Source organism: Sarcophilus harrisii, chromosome 3, assembly GCF_902635505.1.
Source record: "Sarcophilus harrisii chromosome 3, mSarHar1.11, whole genome shotgun sequence".
In the NCBI taxonomy this organism is placed as follows: Eukaryota; Metazoa; Chordata; class Mammalia; order Dasyuromorphia; family Dasyuridae; genus Sarcophilus; species Sarcophilus harrisii.
The window spans coordinates 501,093,693-501,112,755 of NC_045428.1; the positions used below are offsets into that span (position 1 = coordinate 501,093,693).

A 19,063-nucleotide genomic window follows, 5' to 3' on the forward strand; every position below is an offset into this window, starting at 1 on the left:
GATCATGCTCCTCAGGTAATCCAATAATTATCTTCCCTCATTCTATTTTCCAGATCAATCGTTTTTTCCTATTTGTCATATTTCCCCCCTATATTTTCATTTGCTTTTCTTTCTTGATGTCTCATGAAGTCAGCTCCCACTTGCCCAATTCTAATTTTTAAGGAATTATTTCATTCAGTGAGCTTTTATATCTTTTTCTACTTGGTCAATTCTGTTTTTTAAGGTGTTATTTTCTTCAATATTTTCTGTGCTTCTTTTACTACGTTGTCTTTTCATAATTTTCATAATAAACTTCCTTTATATGAACAATTTTCAGATGAAGAAATTAAAGCCATTTTTAGTCATATGAAAAAATTATCTAAATCACTATTAAAGAAGTATAAATAAAAACAACTCTGAGTTTGAATGTAATGGAATGTTATTCTATAAGAAATGATGAGCAGACTGATTTCAGAAAAGCCTGGAAAGATTTACATGAACTGATGATGAATGAAATGAGCAGAACCAGGAGTACATTGCACTCACTAACAACAAAATTATATGATGATCAACTGGGATGGACTTGGCTCTTTTCAACAATGAAGAGATTCAAGACATTCCAATAGACTTGGGATAAAAAGTGCCATTCACATCCAGAGAGAGAACTATGTTTGCTTTATTTTCCTTTCTTGTGTTTTTTTTCTTTTTGATCTGATTTTGTGTGTGTGTGTAGCCATGACAAACATGTAAATATGTTTAGAAGAATTGGACATATTTAACCCTTATTGGATTGCTTGCTGTCTTGGAGAGGAAGGAGGGGAAATGAGAGGGCAAAATATTTGGAACACAAGTTTTTGCAAAGGTGAATGTTAAACCATCTAAATGAATTTGGAAAAGTAAAATACCACTAAAATAAAATAAATAATTTTCTTCCTTTGATTTCATTTCTTTACCTAATTTTTTCTCTGTCACTTATTTGAATTTGGAAATCATTTTTTAGCTTTTCTGAGAATTCTTTTTTGGGCTTGTGTCCAATCCTTATTTTTTCTTTAAGGCTTTACTTTTAGCTGTCTTCATTTTAGTCTTCTGAGTTTGTATCTTGAACTTCTTTGTCACCAAAATAGCTTTTATGATCTAATTTTTTTCTTTTTTCATTTTTCCACCTATTTCTTGATTTGGAACTTTATGTAAATGTTAGGCTCTATCCTATCTATACCATATCTGTACTTAGTGGTTTACAGGTTGTTTTAAGCTCCTTGAGAAGGGGATCTCTTACCTTTCTTTCTATGCCCAGGACTTGCTTAGCACAGTTTCTAGCACATAGTAGGTGCTTAATAAATGTTCATTGACTGGTCTGCTGACTATTCTACCCTTCTCACACCCCCAGCCTTTGGCCCTTTAATATCCATTAGGAAATGATGCAAATTTGCACTAAGATCCCTGGTTCCTCATTTGTTAAGAGCATTTGAGAGTAGACATTAAGATGGGTTTTACTATTTAGTAATTAATTTCCTAGTTTTGCTGATTTTACCTCCTTAATACCCCAGGTTCTCCTCACCTCCTCCTTGAGTCATTACAATTGTTTCCTAACTGTTCTCCCTGCCTCCACCACTCTTCTAATTCATCTTCTATAAAGCTTCCAAGATGACATTGCTAAAATTCAGATCTGACAATGTCACTTCCATGCTGAATTAACTACAGTGGTTCTTTTTATTTGTAAGATCAAATTCAAATTCCTTGGGTTAAGCATTTAAAGTTCTTCAAACCTAATTCCAGTCTGCCATCCTAAATTTATCATATATTACTTTCCTTAAGGCTCTCTTTGGCCCAAACAGATCTTCTTCTTCTTATTCCTCATACGATACTCCATTTCCTATCTTTGTATAGGATGTCCCCCATACTAAAATTCATTTCCTCTTCATCTCCACCTGTTAAAAAACCTTAGTTTCCTGCAAAGCTCAACTCAAATACAACTTTCTATAGGAGGCCTGTCCTGAACCTTTTAACTGCTAGTGCTTCTCCCAACAACCACTGTCTCATTTTTAATATACTTATTTTCATACAAGCTATCTCAACAATCAATATAAGTTCCTTGAGGCTTTTTATTATTGTATCATTTTTGGTATTCATAGTCCCTAGCTATGTCATCATACAGAAGGAACTTAAACATCTCGTGTGTGTCTAAATCACATAACCTAAACCCCCCCCCCTTTTTTTTTTAACAGATAAAGAAAGTTCAATTAAGACAGAGAAAGGGACTTGCCCAAAGTCACACAACTAATAGGAATCACTAGGTACCTGTTTTCAAATCTAAGACCAATGTGCTTTTCAGCCTTAGAGTTACAAGAAATCTTGTAGGCAAATATGAAACAAGATTTCTCCTGAAGTTTTCAAATACTTCTCCTTTATTTCCTTTGTGGAGGGCTGACTGATTCTCTGTTTCGACAGGCACATCCAATAGACTTGATGTCTCAGAAAACTGCACACACACAGTAGACAAAGTCCTGCAGAGAGAAGGGCTCCCCTTCTGCATCTCTGGGGCCAGATTAACCGTTGAGTGGAGAGAACAGGGATGTGCTGATTTTGGTGCAGGGGAAAGGAGGAGTGAATACTAATACAGATAGAAATTACATGTTTGGTCAGATCCAAGTGGCCAAAGGTCACGTGGAGGGCGATATTTGGGTCTCTCTAGCCCTGTGAACAGAGCCCTAGCACGCTTGTGTGCCCAGGGTAGAGAGTCTATGGTCCTGTGAGGCCAGTGGTGTCTCGGCTCTGTGGTGATGAAAGATTCTGGTTTCTGACCAATCACTCAACTCTTTGAGTCATCAGAGGTCAGAGAGCTGATACCGGCGCACGAGACCATCTCGACAGCAGGTGTAGATCTGCTTCTCCCATGTGGACACCTACAAAGCAAGCATTTATAGCTCATGAGAAAGTTGGGATTCTACTTTCTACCTAAACAAGTCACTCCACCAGGAGCTATCCCTATATCTACTGTGTTCTGTATTGTTTACAAAGGGCATCTCCTTACAACAATCCCATGGAGGGAGGAGGGAGAGGAATGACAGTATCGTGTCCTCATTTTCCTGAAGAGCAAATAATGTTTATGGAGGACAACTGACACAGCTAGTAAATGACAAACTCGGAATCTGAACCAATGCCTTATGATTTCAAGTCTAATGCTTTTTCCACTGAGCCATTTTGTTTCTCAAAGACAAGATAATTTAAAAGATAATTTTCATTATATATTTAATTAACCATAACAAACAAAATAGTTCTGTAAGCCAAAAAAGAGAACTATGTAGGAAACAATGAATTTCTCTTACATTTTGTTTAGAAGTTCATACATATTATGTTTAAAATGGGTGTACTTATATAACCTACTTACTGTCTTAGGGAAAGGAGAGGAAAGAGAGGAAGGGAGAAAAAATTTAGAACTCAAAATCTTACAAAAATGGATGTGAAAACTATCCTTACATGTAATTATAATTGAAAAAAATATTAAGTAAAAAAGCAAAAAAGAAAAAGTGAAAAGTATGTGATATACATAGTGTTTTAATTTTCATGAAGCACTTTATATAATTTAATCTCCTTTCATCCTGTTATCCATTTTATTATTATTCTTTTTTACATTCCAAAAGTTCACATTAAATTCAGTAAAGTAGCTACTAGGCTGCCCTCTTTGAAAAAATCATTGTTTTCTCTGAAGACAAGAAAACAGGAAATATAATTACAGATGCTTAGAAAAACAAGGACCTCTGAGGTCACCCAGTCTGACCTACATTCTGCTTCTCCTCTAACACAATATTTAATCAATGATCATCCATCTTCCATGTGAATGTGTGGAAAGGTGAAGAACTTACAGATTAAGCACATATTGATCAGAGACTGTTAACTAAAGTAGATCAGGCCTATAGGCCCCAGTCACGTAATTTTAGATGAGACCTGGACTGCATTCCATTGTCCAAAGAAGGAATTAAGTGGCCGAAGCTGTATATCACCTTTTTCACTGCATTCCACTGACTGAATAGGGAGATAAAGGTTTATGTAACCAATCACAACCTATAGAAGGTGGGATTTTGGGGGTTCTTTGTCTGAAATGTATAAAAGTTGTAAGCATCTTCAAGTGAATGACTCTCCTCCTGTGGGTATCCTTGCTGTCCTTTTGGGCCCACAGGCCAGGACAGTCCGCTTCTTGAGATTCTAATAAATTCTTTCTGTACATCATTTGGAGTAACTCCTGAGTAGTCAGTTTGGGTAGGTGCAGTGGAATTACCATCGCCCAGGGCAGCACATTGTAATTTTGGATTGCATTAGTATGAGGTTTGTTCTTTTATCAAGCTGAACTCTTACTTCTTCTGTATAACTCCTAATTTTGTTTTCTGGGGCTAAACAGATCAAAACTGATCGATTTTCCCATGGCAATTGAGCAAGTCGTAGAAAACACTTACTATGTCCTTACTAGGTTTGTTCATCTTCAAGATAAACATACTTTATTTCTTCATATGCTAGTTATACTTTATGTGATATCCCTGATTCACTCTGGTCCTAGGCTGATTATTTCCTGCTCCTACATTGCCACTTTTGCACCCAGTCTCTACTGCTATCTCAACAATCTCTCCCATGCCTTTTATCTACTCCCAGGTCATTCTTCTTTTGCCTATGAATTCAATGCCTACTTCACTGTTTCTCTCCACTACAATTTTTGCACTCATACATAGGGACTATAGAACTATAAATGACTTAGCTATTCTCAGCAATACCATGATTTAAAACAACCCCAAAAAGGACTCATGATGAAAAAAATCTGTCTGACTCCAGAGGAAGAATTGATATTGTTTGAATACAGACTGAAATAGGCTTAATCTCCATCTCCTGAGGTTCCTTTGTCCCCAGGGTCTGCAATGGTAACTCCCAGAGCCCCTGCATGCTTTTACCAGCCCCCTGTCCAGTATCTGTATATCTCTCTGTCCAGTTCCCTAAACCTAGAAAAATGACTCACTTGGCTTTCTTGATCAGAATTCAACCTGGTATATTCTAGCAAGTTTCAAGTTCTTCAAGCCATCCTGGTTTCTGAACTCTGTATATGTGGTATTCTCTTCTTTTTTATAATATATGATCTCCTCAGGAGATGGAGATATGATCCTTCACTGTGGGCAGGTTTCTCGAGGCAGCCTTAGTTTCAGTTCCAAGTAATAATCACCTCAAATGCAGCCAGCTGTTAAAGTAATTCTTTATTGTCTGTTCCAAAATAGCCCAGTTAGCTTTCTTTGGTTCCGAAAGCTCTCGTTGCTAGTCTTTTGCCTCTGCCAGCTTCTGCCTCTAGCTCAACTCCGACTCCTGGCTCCTCATTCCCCTCAACTGACTTCTCACTTCTCAATCTCTTCAAGTCTCTTGACTGAGGCTCTAAGAGCTTCTTACATCTGAGAGCTCTCATTGAGACTGAGAGCTTCTTATATATGATCTCTTAAAGGTATGAACCCAAAGTCTGACTCCTCCTCTGAAAGAGTGGGATTGTGGGAGGTGTAAACTTGGATATCTCCTGACTTGTGAACTCCAATGTGTGAGCCAATAAGGTGTAAACACAAGCATTGTTTCTATCAATTCCACTGAGTTAACAGCTTGTTTCAAGTTCTGGCTCATAACATGTATATATTCCAATTTATCAAAATTATTACTAAAATCTAGGACTACAAGCCTTCAATTGTGGCTTGATAGGGAACAGCAGTTGAAGATTATGTTAGCATTGAATACAGTCAGCCAAGTATAGTAAAAAAAGATGCTAGATGTCTTTGGGAATAAGTTCCCTTATCTATAATAAGAAATTGAACAGATCACAAAGGTTTCTTTCAGCTCCATATTCTGTACCACAAGTACCACAAGACCTAGATTTAATTTCACTTCTGATGTTCACCTGCTGTGTGACTCTATCAAGTCACTTCCTTTCTGTGAGACTTATTTTCTCTATCTGTAAAATGGAGATCCATTTGACAGGGTTATTGTAGGAAAAACAATTCTAAACTTTTAAATATTATGGAATGGGAATTATTGCTTTTATTATTGTTGTTATTCTAGGAATTGAGAGACAACCAACAATCACCAAAAATATGGCCTATGGAACCATCCGACTTGTCACCAGGCTACAGCATTCAGCATCTCCAAATCATTAGCCAAGGTTACATTTGGTGCTATCCTTGAGACTTACCTTATAAACAGGGTCACAGTCAGCCTCAGTCAACTCAATTACATAGTCCAAGTCTTGTTGCATAATGAAGCATGTCCCATCACCTGAAAAAGAAAGAGGAAGAGCTCAGATCACACAGAATCATAAAATACTTAAAAGTCTGAGAAGTAGAAGTCATTTAAAAGCACAGAACTAAAAATCAGACAACCAGTGATTCAAGCCAATTTCAATACACTTGGAATGGAAAATGCTATCCGCATGCATAAAGTATTTTGGAAACTGAATGTGAATCAAAACATACTTTTTACACTTTTTGTTGCTGTTGTTGTTTGTTTGCTTTTTTCCCCCTCTAAACATATTTCCATATTTGTCATTCTTCACAAGAAAAGTCAGATCAAAAGGGGAAAAAATACAAGAAAGAAAAAACAAACAACAAAAAAGGTGAAAATACTATGCTTTGATCCACATTCAGTTCAGATTTTTCTTATACAGCGGAAGAATGATCTGAAACTATACAAACTGATATAGATTGAAGTGAATAGAGCCAGAGCAATAAAAATGAGAACCACAACAATATAAAGGAAAATCACTCTGAAAGACTTCAGAACACTAAACAATGCTCCAATCATTAGAAGAGTTAATGTTTCCTGGTTCCTGTCAGAAAAATGATAACTAGAGGTACAGAAATGAATGTACATTTTTTCAGACATGAAAAAAATTAATTTCTATCCTTCTCATCTCTACAGGATTACTATGATGTCAAGTGAGATAATAATTTATATGAAAGCAATACCCTTAAAATGAAAAGCAATCCTGTAGGTTCTATTAATAGATGGATTAACATAAAGTATAAATTTCTCTTGTTATAATTTGAACAAGTATGTGGAAATATGAATACAAATAACAATATCAAAAATTCACATTGCTATTGTTATTTAAATTCGTAATTCCAGATACTCACTCAAGTGCTTTAAGGTTTAGAGAGCACTTTCTTGGGAAGAAAAAAAAAACACAAACCCTTCAGTAGTAGGAGGATTATTATACCCATTTTACAGGTAAGTAAACTCAGAAGAGTAAAGTGACTTGCCCAGAGTCATGGTGTCATCATAACTCAAATCCAATTCTCCTTATTTCATTCCACTAAAATAGAAACTCAGGCCCATTGACAAAATTCAGATAGCATTTATTTACTTGCCAAAGAGGTCAGTTCTATACATTTGATTCAAGGATTACCTTGGCTGGCGGCGAATCCATCTCGGTAAGCCAAGAGGGATAGTACTGGAGCACCTGAACGGTGAATGACTTGAACTGGAGCCCTGTAGGGAAGAATATCAGGATGATGATCAAAAAGTCTTCTTGAAAAGTGAGGCCCAACATATGTTAACAATGACATTAAAGCAAACAGGACAAAGCTGGGAGAAAGATAAAGTGTTTACAACGATTACTTTCTGACTATAATCTCCCTAAAGATAATTTTAAAGTTGAGAGGCAGAATGGTGTCGTGGAAAGTGACTTTGAGTGACAATCCAAGGATTTGGCTTTGTATCCCAGAAATGACACTTTAATACCTGTGTGACCATCTCTCAAGGCCTTAGTTTCCTCATCTAGAAAATTAGCAGGTTATCTGGAAGATCTATTTATTAGGGCTCTTCCAGTTTGAAACATTATTCTATGAAAGTAAAAGAATAAGTCTGTAAAGAAATCTAACTGTAGAGTTCAGATGAGAAAGTAAAAAACTCCCTTCTTTACTAACCTGATTTACAGTAAGCCCTGTCTCCTCCAACATAGTTCCGTGTCAAGAATGAATTATTTAAATGTATCTATTTCAGGATCTTAAAGGGAAGAACCTGCTCATTCTTTACTGTCAACAAGGGGGCAAAGTTCTAAACCAGTTTATATCAACTCAGTCATATCAGTTTGGTCCAAAAAAGTACTGACACAAATGGGAAGGTGGCATACTGGAAAGTGTTTGTGCAGCCACGAGACCAGGGTTCTTATCCCAGTCTGGCCACTGGTTAGCTAGTTACCATGGATAATCTCTAAGCCTCAGTTTCCTCTTGTGAAATGGAGATATTGGCACTATTTTTAATGACTTGTGAGGAAAATACTTTGCAAATTTTAAAGTGCTATGGAAATAGAAGATTATTTTTTCTGTGTCGAGGAAACTGACCAGCCAATAGAAACAATTACTCCATACCATGAGGGATGATGACAGGGTCAGAGACAGGGCAGCGTCAATGGTAAGAAATGGGACAAGCAGAGCACAAGGGGTTAGGCAAAACAAACTATTATTTAAGCAATTTACCTTTAGGTCCAAGAAGCAGTATAGTGAAGTGCCTTGAAAGCTGGTCTGAGTCAGAAAGACCTACATTCAAGTCCTGACTCTGACACAGACTGCTTGTGTGACTCTGGACAAGTTACATGAGCATGAAGTGGCCCAGGCAATTCTAAGACTAAGTTACAGGACAGCTGCTGATCTGCATTGGCAGGAGCCTTTTTAAGAGCAGTTCCCTACAGCTGTGAAATCACAGGTCTGGACAAAACAAAGAACAAAAAACCATCAGGTCTAGTAAGTTGTATTGTCCCTTCCAGTATAATCAGCAAGTAACTTAGTAGCTATTCCTTAGATTTCAGTTTTGGGTCTGGCCAATCATAAAAAATTATGTGTTATTTTTATGTGGTCCTAAAGACTGTAACTATGGAAATGGAGAAAGGCAGATCTGGTCTCATTGAACAGAAACTCCTAAGAATCAGAGGTACCCATGCCATACATCCCACACCACCCCAGCCCCCTGCAATGGAACAGAGTGCTTCAAGAAGTCATCAGTGTTTAAAGGCCTCATTTCTAAAATAGAGAGAGAATTGACTCAAATTTATAAGAATACAAACCATTCTCCAATAGATATGAAGAAATTAAAGCCATTTCTAGATGAAAAAAAATGTTTAAATCACTATTGATTAGAGAAAAGCAAATTAAAACAACTCTGAGGTACCTCCACATACCTGTCAGATTGGCTGAAATGACAAGAAAAGATAATGCTGAATGTTGGAGGGGATGTGGGAAAACTGGGACACTAATACACTGTTGGTAGAGTTGTGAACGGATCCAACCATTCTGGAGAACAATTTGGAACTATGCTCAAAGGGCTCTCAAACTGTGCATAGCCTTTGATCCAGCAGTGTTTCTACTGGACTTTATATCCCAAAGAGATCATTAAAAAAGAGAAAGGGACCTGTATGTGCAAAAATGTTTGTGGCGGCCCTGTTTGTAGTGGCAAGGAACTGGAAACTGAATGGATGCCCATCAACTGAAGAATGGCTGAATAAATTGTGGTATATGAATGTTATGGAATATTACTTTCTATAAGAAATGATCAGCAGGATGATTTCAGAGAAGCCTTGAGAAACCTATATGAACCAATGCTGAGTAAAGTGAGTAGAACCAAGAGAACATTGTACACAGCAACAAGATTACATGATGATGGACGTGGCTCTTTTCAATAATGATTCAGGACAATTCCAATGGACTTGTGATGGAGAGAATCATCTGTACCCAGAGAAAGGACTGTGGGAACTGAGTGTGGTTTACAACATAGCATTTCACTCTTTTTGTTGTTTGATTGTTTTTTTCTCTCATTCTTTTTCCTTTTTGATCTGATTTTTCATGTGCATGATAAATGTGAAAATATGTTTAGAAGAATTGCACATGTTTAACCTGTATCGGATTACTTGCTGTCCAGGGGAGGGAAGAAGGAAAGAGAGGGAGAAAAAAATTGGAACCCTTTGCAAGAGTGAAAACTGAAAACTATCTTTGCATGTATATGTAAACACAAAAAACTATTATTATTAAAAAAAATTTTTTACAAAGTAATCAATATCTTTTCACTACCATCTAAGCAGAGACAAAAATACAGTTTGTCTAGTGACTATACTTAAAACTTTTCCAGTCTGGAAGAACTATGTAAAAATTCAAAAGTTCAAGAGCCTATGGACCTGGAGTGACTAACTTAGAACTTTAAAGAAAGCAATGAGGGCAGTGTTGCCAAGGGAGAAAAGATACCAAAGTATAAACAGACAAAAATGGTAGAAGTCTAGCAATCTGAAGATATCTGGTATAGGGGCATTCTCCCCAGGCACCACTTTTATGTGACATAGTATGGTGATAACTGATCAGTCTAAAAATCTGAAATGACTGGAGAAAAATCATTCGTTTGTAGGGAACTCTATCTGGATTTAGAAGAGAAGTCATGCAATTTACCAAGAAGGAAAAGTTTTGGTGCTTGCAGACATTAGTTTCAGTTACTGAAGAGAATCACTTGAAGGATTTTTTATTCTCTAAATCAACTGATCAATTAAATAGCATTTATTAAATATCCAGTATGTGTCAAGCTCTATCAGGCATTGTGGAAACCATATATATCCATACAAATAAATACAAAATATACACAGAATAAATGGGAAGCATTTAGAAAAATCAAGAAAGATTTCATAGAGAAGGTGGCATTAAATTAAGCTTTGAAGGAAGCCAAGGATTTTAAGAGACAGAGGTTAAGAGAGGAATGAACTTCAGGAATATGGAATGCAAGAGACATAGGATATTATATGTTAAAACAATACAGTAAGCAAAACTCCCTGGACTGCTAAGAAGTAAAGATGCTTGAGAAGTCATTCTTGCTCCCAGGACCCACATTCTCTAGTGATGTTGGATGCTGTAAACATAACCATGTACACCCATAATACACAATAACTTTGCTCTCTGACACAATACCACACCCGAAATTAAGAGATAGGTGTGAGCACTTATGAGAAGCTGCTAAACTGATTTCTTTGTCTAAGTAGATTTAATGTAAAGCTTTGGAGTTCAATTCAATTAAAAAAAAACAAAAAACATTTCTTTCAATTCAACAAAAATGCCTTGATGTTTGTTTCCTTGACAATTTCTGGAATGCAGTTCTCTTCACTTTTAAATTGGCATCTTTTTCTTTCTTTAAAGCCCAGTTTAGGACTTCCCTTGGCAAGTCTTCTCTGATCTAAATGAACATAAATTTTTCCTTCTCAAATTTTCCTAAAGCACTTTTGTGTCATGCTAAACTCTCATGGGTTGGGGTTGACAAACATGATCACATCTTGAGATGGATGAATGATACAAGGAGAAGCACAAAGAAGCATGATGACAACAATTAACAGCATTAGAAAAGCAGATTTTCTGGGAAATATTTAAAGTGTAAGGATCGTTCAAGAAAGATAAAGCTGAGAAATGACTTAATGAAAGCTATAGGCACAATAAATGGTGAGTTTTTAAAATAGAAGATATCAGATGCTCTAAGCAGGAGAGATTTTAGCAAGGCATACAGAACAATAACAGCATGAATTGCTAGATCCTGGGACAGAGAGGCTGAGAAATCCCCTTTTTTAGAGATCACTAAGAACAAGAAAACCATCTCTTGAAAGGCCTAGATCAGGTCTTATTTGCAGGCAGAGGGAACCTCAGGAGGACCTTCCAATCTCAGATTCTGACAAGTTTACTACCACCCAGGGAAATATGGTAGGGAACCTTGAAGGCCTTTAACCTATAAATGCTAAGAGAAGGACAAAATATCATGTTTAATGAAATGAAGAGTTGCTTCATAGTATAAGCTTAATTTTCAAAACAAACATGACATGAAGAACCATTAACTAACTACTTCGCAATATAATTTTAATAAGAACAGTGAAAGATACCTAAGGTCTGACACTGGAAAGCTCTAAAAGTAGGAAATATTGCTTTGGATCAGTGTTTACCTAGAAACCAAAATCAAATTTAAACTACTTGATAGATCTGTGATTTCATCCAAGTGAGGGTTCTCTCTATCAACAAAGATCTTAACCCCCCAAACCTCACTTTTTCTCCTATATGATTCCTGTCCATCAAACTTCAAGAGAAGATAATAAACACAACAGACCAGTGTGTGAAAACTAGAAAGCTAAGTTGGAGGGAATCTTCAAAATCTTTTACTATTAAAGATGAATCAGTGTTACATATTGGAAATGATTTCTCTTCTACTGATACCAACACATCTAAACTATGATATCCTCAATCTGTCAGCTGATTTGGCCCAAATTACGAGCCTAAAGCAAAAAGGTAGCATAGTAAAGAGAGCCATGGATATGCAGTCAGGAGAACTGGGTTTGGGCCTCTGTTGTGACCTTGTGTAAGTCATTTACTCTAAGTCTCAAATTTCTCTTCTGTAAAATGGAAATAATACCTACATTGCCTGTTCTTACAGATTTCTTCTTAGGGAAGCACTCACTCTCACTACATAATCAATTCCCATCTCTAAGACTACAAATGCCCTTAGAGTTGAACTCAGGGTAAAAATTTCAATAGCCCCATGTATAACATGTACTTACCTTGGATTCCTTATATCCAATTGATATATGTTCCCATTTTGAGTTCCAGCCAACAGAGAAAAGCCAGAGAGAAAAGTACAGCAGTTGAATGCATCTGAGCCAACAAAGAGGAACACCTAGAAATAAGTAGAAAGGAAAGAAAATTATAAAGGGCAATTTACTTCCTGTTTTGAGATACTCATTCCTCTCTTCAATCATCTCCTATCTAAAACATTCTCTTAGAGCTTGGTCTGGTGATTTATTCCTAGCAGAGTCTACATTATCAATTTGTGGATTTGAAATATTCCCAGTAGAGTGCAAGGTCTCAAGGCACAGGGACTACACTGTATCTCAAGCATCAAGCCCAATGCCTTGCACAGAGTAATTTGTTGAACCAATGTGAATAAAACTCTCTGTTAAGTATTATGGAGGAGATGCAGATCAATGAGACATAATTTTTTTCTTCAAATAATTATTATTGTTGCTGTTAACAGCAAGTATTTATACAGTACTTTAAGGTTTGCAAAGCACTTTACAAAGGTCTCATTTGATTTTCACAACTTAAGTAACTTGTCCAAGGTCACACAGCTAATGAGTGTCCCAACTTCAAGCCCAGTCATCAGGTAATAGTCTTAATTTAGATCCATATTACCTTTCCCTGGGACTGTTGTAGTAACTTCCTAACTACTCTTCCTGTTTCTAGTTCATTCCTTCTCTAATTTGTCTTCCACACAGTGATATACAGGTAATCTTCCTTAAATGAACTGCTCAAATCATTAGCTCTCCATAAAAATCATTAGCGGATTCTCATTTCTTTCCAAGTATAATCTGCTGCCTGGCTTTCTACCTTTCTAGTTTTCTCTTATGCTTTTCCTCTTTGTCTATCATCCATTCCAGTAAAACTGAGTTATTTTCTTCTTCCCATTTTATTGAGTCCTAGAGACCAAGATGAAATGAAGGAAACATGCCTCCGAAGTATTGGGGGGAAATGCATGTTTGTCCTTGTTTTATCTTTGTAAAAGCTAATCTGATGGTATGTGGTTAAATGGAAATGTAGCACAATTCACTGGACCCATAAAAATTAGGGGAACATAGCCATTGGAGGGATTAACCCAGTGGGACAGAAACTCTTTAACCTCCTCAGGATAACATAAAATGTAATAAGCCTGGCCCTGAGAGAATGGGTGGAGAAAAAGCAGCCATGTTATATATAAACAATTCTTTACTTCATGCCCTTTATGACAAAACTCTAAGTCTGGGGGTAAGGAATCCCAATTGGGGGAATTAGTTCATGGCTGACTAACTTATTCCTTCCTCTGGACAATTTGTGTCTTAATGGAGACTCCAATGAAAGATTTGCTGTATTTTTAGGCCAAAGAGCAAAAAGACAGATACTGAATTTAACACTATAGAAGCCATCTGTGGCTCAATACTGAGCAATCTTGATTTCACAGTGTGAGCTCTCATGCCTGAATCCAATTTAGAAACTCTGGAAAATGATATTTTTAATGGTATTTTACTTTTCCAAATACAGGCAAAGATAGTTTTTTGTTTTTTTTTTTTAATTTAATAGCCTTTTATTTACAGGATCTATACATGGGTAACTTTACAGCATTAACAATTGCCAAACCTCTTGTTCCAATTTTTCACCTCTTACCCCCCCCACCCCCTCCCCTAGATGGCAGGATGACCAGTAGATGTTAAATATATTAAAATATAACTTAGATACACAATAAGTATACATGACCAAAACATTATTTTGCTGTATAAAAAGAATCAGACTCTGAATTATTGTACAATTAGCTTGTGAAGGAAATCAAAAATGCATGTGTGCATAAATATAGGGAATGGGAATTTAATGTAATGGTTTTTAGTCATCTCCCAGAGTTATTTTTCTGGGCATAGCTAGCTCAGTTCATTACTGCTCCATTAGAAATGATTTGGTTTATCTCGTTGCTGAGGATGGCCTGATCCATCAGAACTGGTCATCATCTAGTATTGTTGTTGAAGTATATAATGATCTCCTGGTCCTGCTCATTTCACAAAGATAGTTTTCAATATTCATCTCTGCAAAGTCTTGTGTTCCAAATTTTTCTCCCTCTTATCCTACTTTCCCTCCTCCCCCCCACAGAAAACAATCTGATATAGATTAAATATGTGCAATTCTTCTAAACATACTGCTGGAAAATATTTTAATAAAGAAACATATCAAGCAAAAACTTGAGAGAAGAGTCAAGATTTGCTAAAAGGGATTCTCTTCTCAGCACAATTGTACACAGCAACAATTAGATTATAGATTATATGATGATCAACTCTGATAGATATGGTTCTTTTCAACAGTGAGGTGAATCAGGCCAATTTCATTAGACTTGTGATGGAGAGAGCCAACTGCATCTAGAAAGAGATGAGGGGGAATGTGCATCACCACATAGAATTTTCTGTTGTTTGCTTGCTTTTTTTTTCTTTACAGTTTTTTGCTTTTTCATCTGATTTTTCTTGTGCAGCATGATAAATGTGGAACTATGTATAGTAGAATTACACATGTTTAACATATATTGGATTTCTTGCTGTCCAAAGCAGGGTGATTAGGGGAAGGGACGGAGAAAATTTTGGAACACAAGGTTTTGCAAGGGTGAATATTGAAAACTATCTCTGCATGTATTTAGAAAATAAAAGCTATTGTCAAAAAAAAAAAAGAAAGAAAGAAAATTAGAAACACATCTTCAAAAATAGAGAGACAGAAAAAGAAATCCCGATTAAATTAACTGTACAGAATAAAAAATATTTGGGGGGAAGCTAGATGACACAGTGGATAGAGTACTAGGAGTCCTGGAGTCAGGAGGACTTGAGTTCAAATATGGTCTGATACTTAACCCTGCCTGGCTGTGTGACCTTGGGCAAATCACTTAACCCCAACTGCCTCAGCCAAAAGGGGGAGAAAAAAAAAAAAAATATATATATATATATATATAGAAGTCTACCTGGGAAGAAAACCTAGAAATTATATGAAGACAATTACAAAACACTTTTTACAAAAAGTCAGATCAAAACAGGAAAAATATCAATTGCTCATGGATAGGCTGGAGTAATATAATGAAAATGACAATTCTACCTAAATTAATCTATTTATTCACTACCATACCAATCAAACTGCCAAAACAATATTTTATAGAGGTAGAAAAATTAATAACAAAATTCATCTGGAAGAACAAAACTCAAGAATATCAAGGGAATTAATGGGAAAAAAAGGCACAAAGAAAGATGGACTAACTATACCAACTTAAAACTGTATTATAAAGTGAAATCATCAAAACCCAATTGGTACTGGCTTAGGAAATAAAGTGGTAGATCAGTGGAAGAGGCTAGGTACACAAGACATAATAGTCAATGACTATAGCATTCTACTGTTTGATAAACCCAAAGACTCTAGCTTCTGCAATAGGAACTCACTATCTGACAAAAATTTCTGGGAAAACTGGAAAATAGAATGGCAGAAACTAGGCAGAGATCAATATCTCACACCATATACCAAGATAAGGTCGAAATGGAGTCATGATTTAAACATAAAAAGTGATACTTTAAGCAAATTAGGAGAGCAAGGGATATCTTTAGAGAAGGGAGGAATAAATAACCAAACAAGAAAAAAGAACATTATGAAACATAAAATGGATAAGTTCGATTACATTAAATTAGAAGTTTTGCACAAACAAAACCAATGCAGCCAAAATTAAAAATCTGGAAAATAATTTTTAAAGCAAGTGTTTCTGATAAAGGCCTCATTTCTAAAAGATATAGAGAATGGAGTCAAATTTGTAAGAATACAAATCATTCCCCAATTGATAAACAGTCAAAGAATTTTTTAGATAAAGAAATTAAAGCCACTTATAATTATATGGAAAAATGCTAACTCATTCTTGACTAGAAAAATAAATATTAGGACAACTTTTAAGTACCACTACACACCTATCAGATTGGCTAAAATGAAAGGAAAAAGATAATGATCAATGTTAGAAGAGAAAACTGGGACAACAACATATTGTGGGTGAGTTGTGAAAAATGATCTAGCCATTCTGAAGAGCAATTTGGAACTGTGCTCAAAAGGCTATCAAACTGTGCATATTTTGATCCAGTAGTATCTAGGTCTGTATCCCAAAAAGATCATAAAAGAAGGAAAAGGACCCACATATGCAAAAATGTCTGTAGTAGCCCTCATTTGGGTATAGAAATGTATCTTGTCCTACAGGGTATTAAAAAAGGAAGGGGATCAAAGGGTATAGTAATAGAAGGGAAGGCAGATTGGGGGAAGGGGTAGTCAGAAGCAAGACACTTTTGAGAAGGGATGGGGTGAAAGAAAAGAGAAAATAGAATAAACAGGGGAACTATAGTTACTAAGAATTAATTGTGAGGAAAAATATTGAAGTAAGGTACTCTAATGAAAGTCTTGTTTTTCAAAACATATAGAGGGCTGAGTCAAATTAATAAAAATAAGAGCCAACCCTTTTCTTTTCTCTCTTCCACTTCTCTGAAACCCTCATGTCCTACAAGAAATAAATCAAGCACCATCTTCTACATGAAAGCTTTCATAATCCTATCTACTCTGCCCTCTTTCCCTCGCTTGCTATCTTATTATTTAACTATTTTGTATTTCTTCTATATATTTATACATAATATTCTCCCCAAAGAGGATATTATGTATAAATATGTAAAATATAAACCCCTTGAAAGAAGGGATGATTTCTTTTCTTTTTTTTTTTTGACTTTTAACCTAAACTTTGCACATAATAAATGCTTAATGAATGAGTGTTGCTTGATAGATTTGGGAACATGCAATTCACCCTCATTGAGTCTCACTTTATCTACAAAAAGAAGAATGAACAGAGATCACTACTCATGGGGTGATCAAAAAACAACATATTCAAAAACATTTTTTGCTTTTGTGCTATAAAACTCTATATAAATGTAAACTACTACTATTACAGTACAAATGTATTATAGAAAGCACTTGCCGGCTGTCTGCTTTGTAATCCCACACACTGGAGCTTTTTATCTTCCCGAGCCAAAAGCAGCATTTTCCCTTCTGTTCCAATCTCCCGTTCACCTGCAAGAAAGAGAAGTTAGATTAACATCCATATAGGATGTGGTACACTGGAAAAAGCAGTGCCCTGTACTTACCCTGACTTCAAAATCTTGATTCTATCATTTACTAGCTTGAAAAAGTCACTTCCCCTATCTTGGCTCCAATTTTTCATTTGTAAAATGAGAGGGTTGGATTTAATAATCTCTTAAATCCCTTTCAGTTCTAACATTTTCTGCTATTAAAGGTGATCTACACTATTGATCAGAGAAATGCAAATTAAGACAATTCTGAGATACCACTACACATCTCTCAGATTGGCTAAGATGACAGGAAAAGATAATGACGAATATTGGAGGGGGTGCAGGAAAACTGGGACAATGATGCATTGTTGATGGAACTGTGAACAGATCCAACCATTTTGGAGAGCAATTTAGAACTATGCCCAAAGGACTATCAAACTGTGTATACCCTTTGATCTAGCAGTGTCTCTACTGGGCCTGTATTCCAAAGAGATCATAAAGGAGGGAAAGGGACCCACATGTGCAAAAATATTTGTGGCAGCCCTTTTTGTAGTGGCAAGAAAGTAGAAACTCATCAATTGAAGAATGGCTGAATAAATTGTGGTATATGAATATTATGGAATATTATTGTTCTGTAAGAAATGACCAGCAGGATGATTTCAGAGAGGCCTGGAGAGATTTACATGAACTGATGCTAAGTGAAATGAACAGAACTAGGAGATCACTGTACATGGCAACAAGATTATACTATAATCAATTCTGATGGACATGGCTCTATTCAACGAGATGATTCAGGCCAGTTCCAATGGTCTTATGATGAAGAGAGCCATCTACACCCAGAGAGAGAGGACTCTGAGAACTGAATATGGTTCACAACATAGCATTTTCACTCTTTTTGTTGTTGTTTGCTTGCATTTTGTTTTCTTTCTCATTTTTTTCCTGTTTGATTTGATTTTTCTTTTGCAGCAAGATAATGGTAAAAATATGTATGCATATATTGGATTTAACATATATTAGACTACTTGCCATCTAGAGGAGGGAGTGGGGGAAGGTGGGAACATTGGAACACAAGGTTTCGCAAGGGTTAATGTTGAAAAATTATCCATGCATATGTTTTAAAAATAAAAAAAATTTTTCTCTTAAAAAAAATAATGATCTATTCCAGGAACCCAAGAAGTTTATGTTGTAAAGACCATCCCATTACTGTATAACTGCTACTTAAATACAAGATAGCATTATTATAGGCTCAGACTGGTTCATATTAATGAAGAATGGGATCACTTAACTCTCAATGACCCTTGAACATGTTTCTCATTACTGTGCTTACAAAGCAGACTCACATGAGTTTCATTCTAGCCCATTTCTATGCTTGCTTATATATATTACTCCCACTTAGAATTCCCTATTTTCTGCCCGGTTAAGCTTTACCTATCC

General features: G+C 36.0%; 1 protein-coding gene across 2 annotated transcripts in view; it reads right to left on the reverse strand.

Moving 5' to 3' along the window:
- Nucleotides 1-1,083: 1,083 nt before the first annotated feature.
- The window catches only part of PAAF1 (proteasomal ATPase associated factor 1), a 44,147-nt gene continuing 26,167 nt past the window's right edge, over nt 1,084-19,063 (reverse strand). The window contains exons 8-12 of one of the 2 annotated variants that reach the window (XM_003764666.4): nt 17,539-17,630; nt 12,554-12,669; nt 7,397-7,479; nt 6,185-6,267; nt 1,084-2,882 (exon numbers count right to left, since the gene is read on the reverse strand). In XM_003764666.4, coding sequence (XP_003764714.1) covers nt 2,805-2,882; nt 6,185-6,267; nt 7,397-7,479; nt 12,554-12,669; nt 17,539-17,630 — 452 coding nt within the window. In that variant the 3' untranslated portion in view covers nt 1,084-2,804. Of the gene's footprint in view, nt 2,883-6,184; nt 6,268-7,394; nt 7,480-8,468; nt 8,697-12,553; nt 12,670-17,538; nt 17,631-19,063 lie in introns of those variants that run through there. The other variant, XR_002769817.2, reaches the window with a different exon arrangement.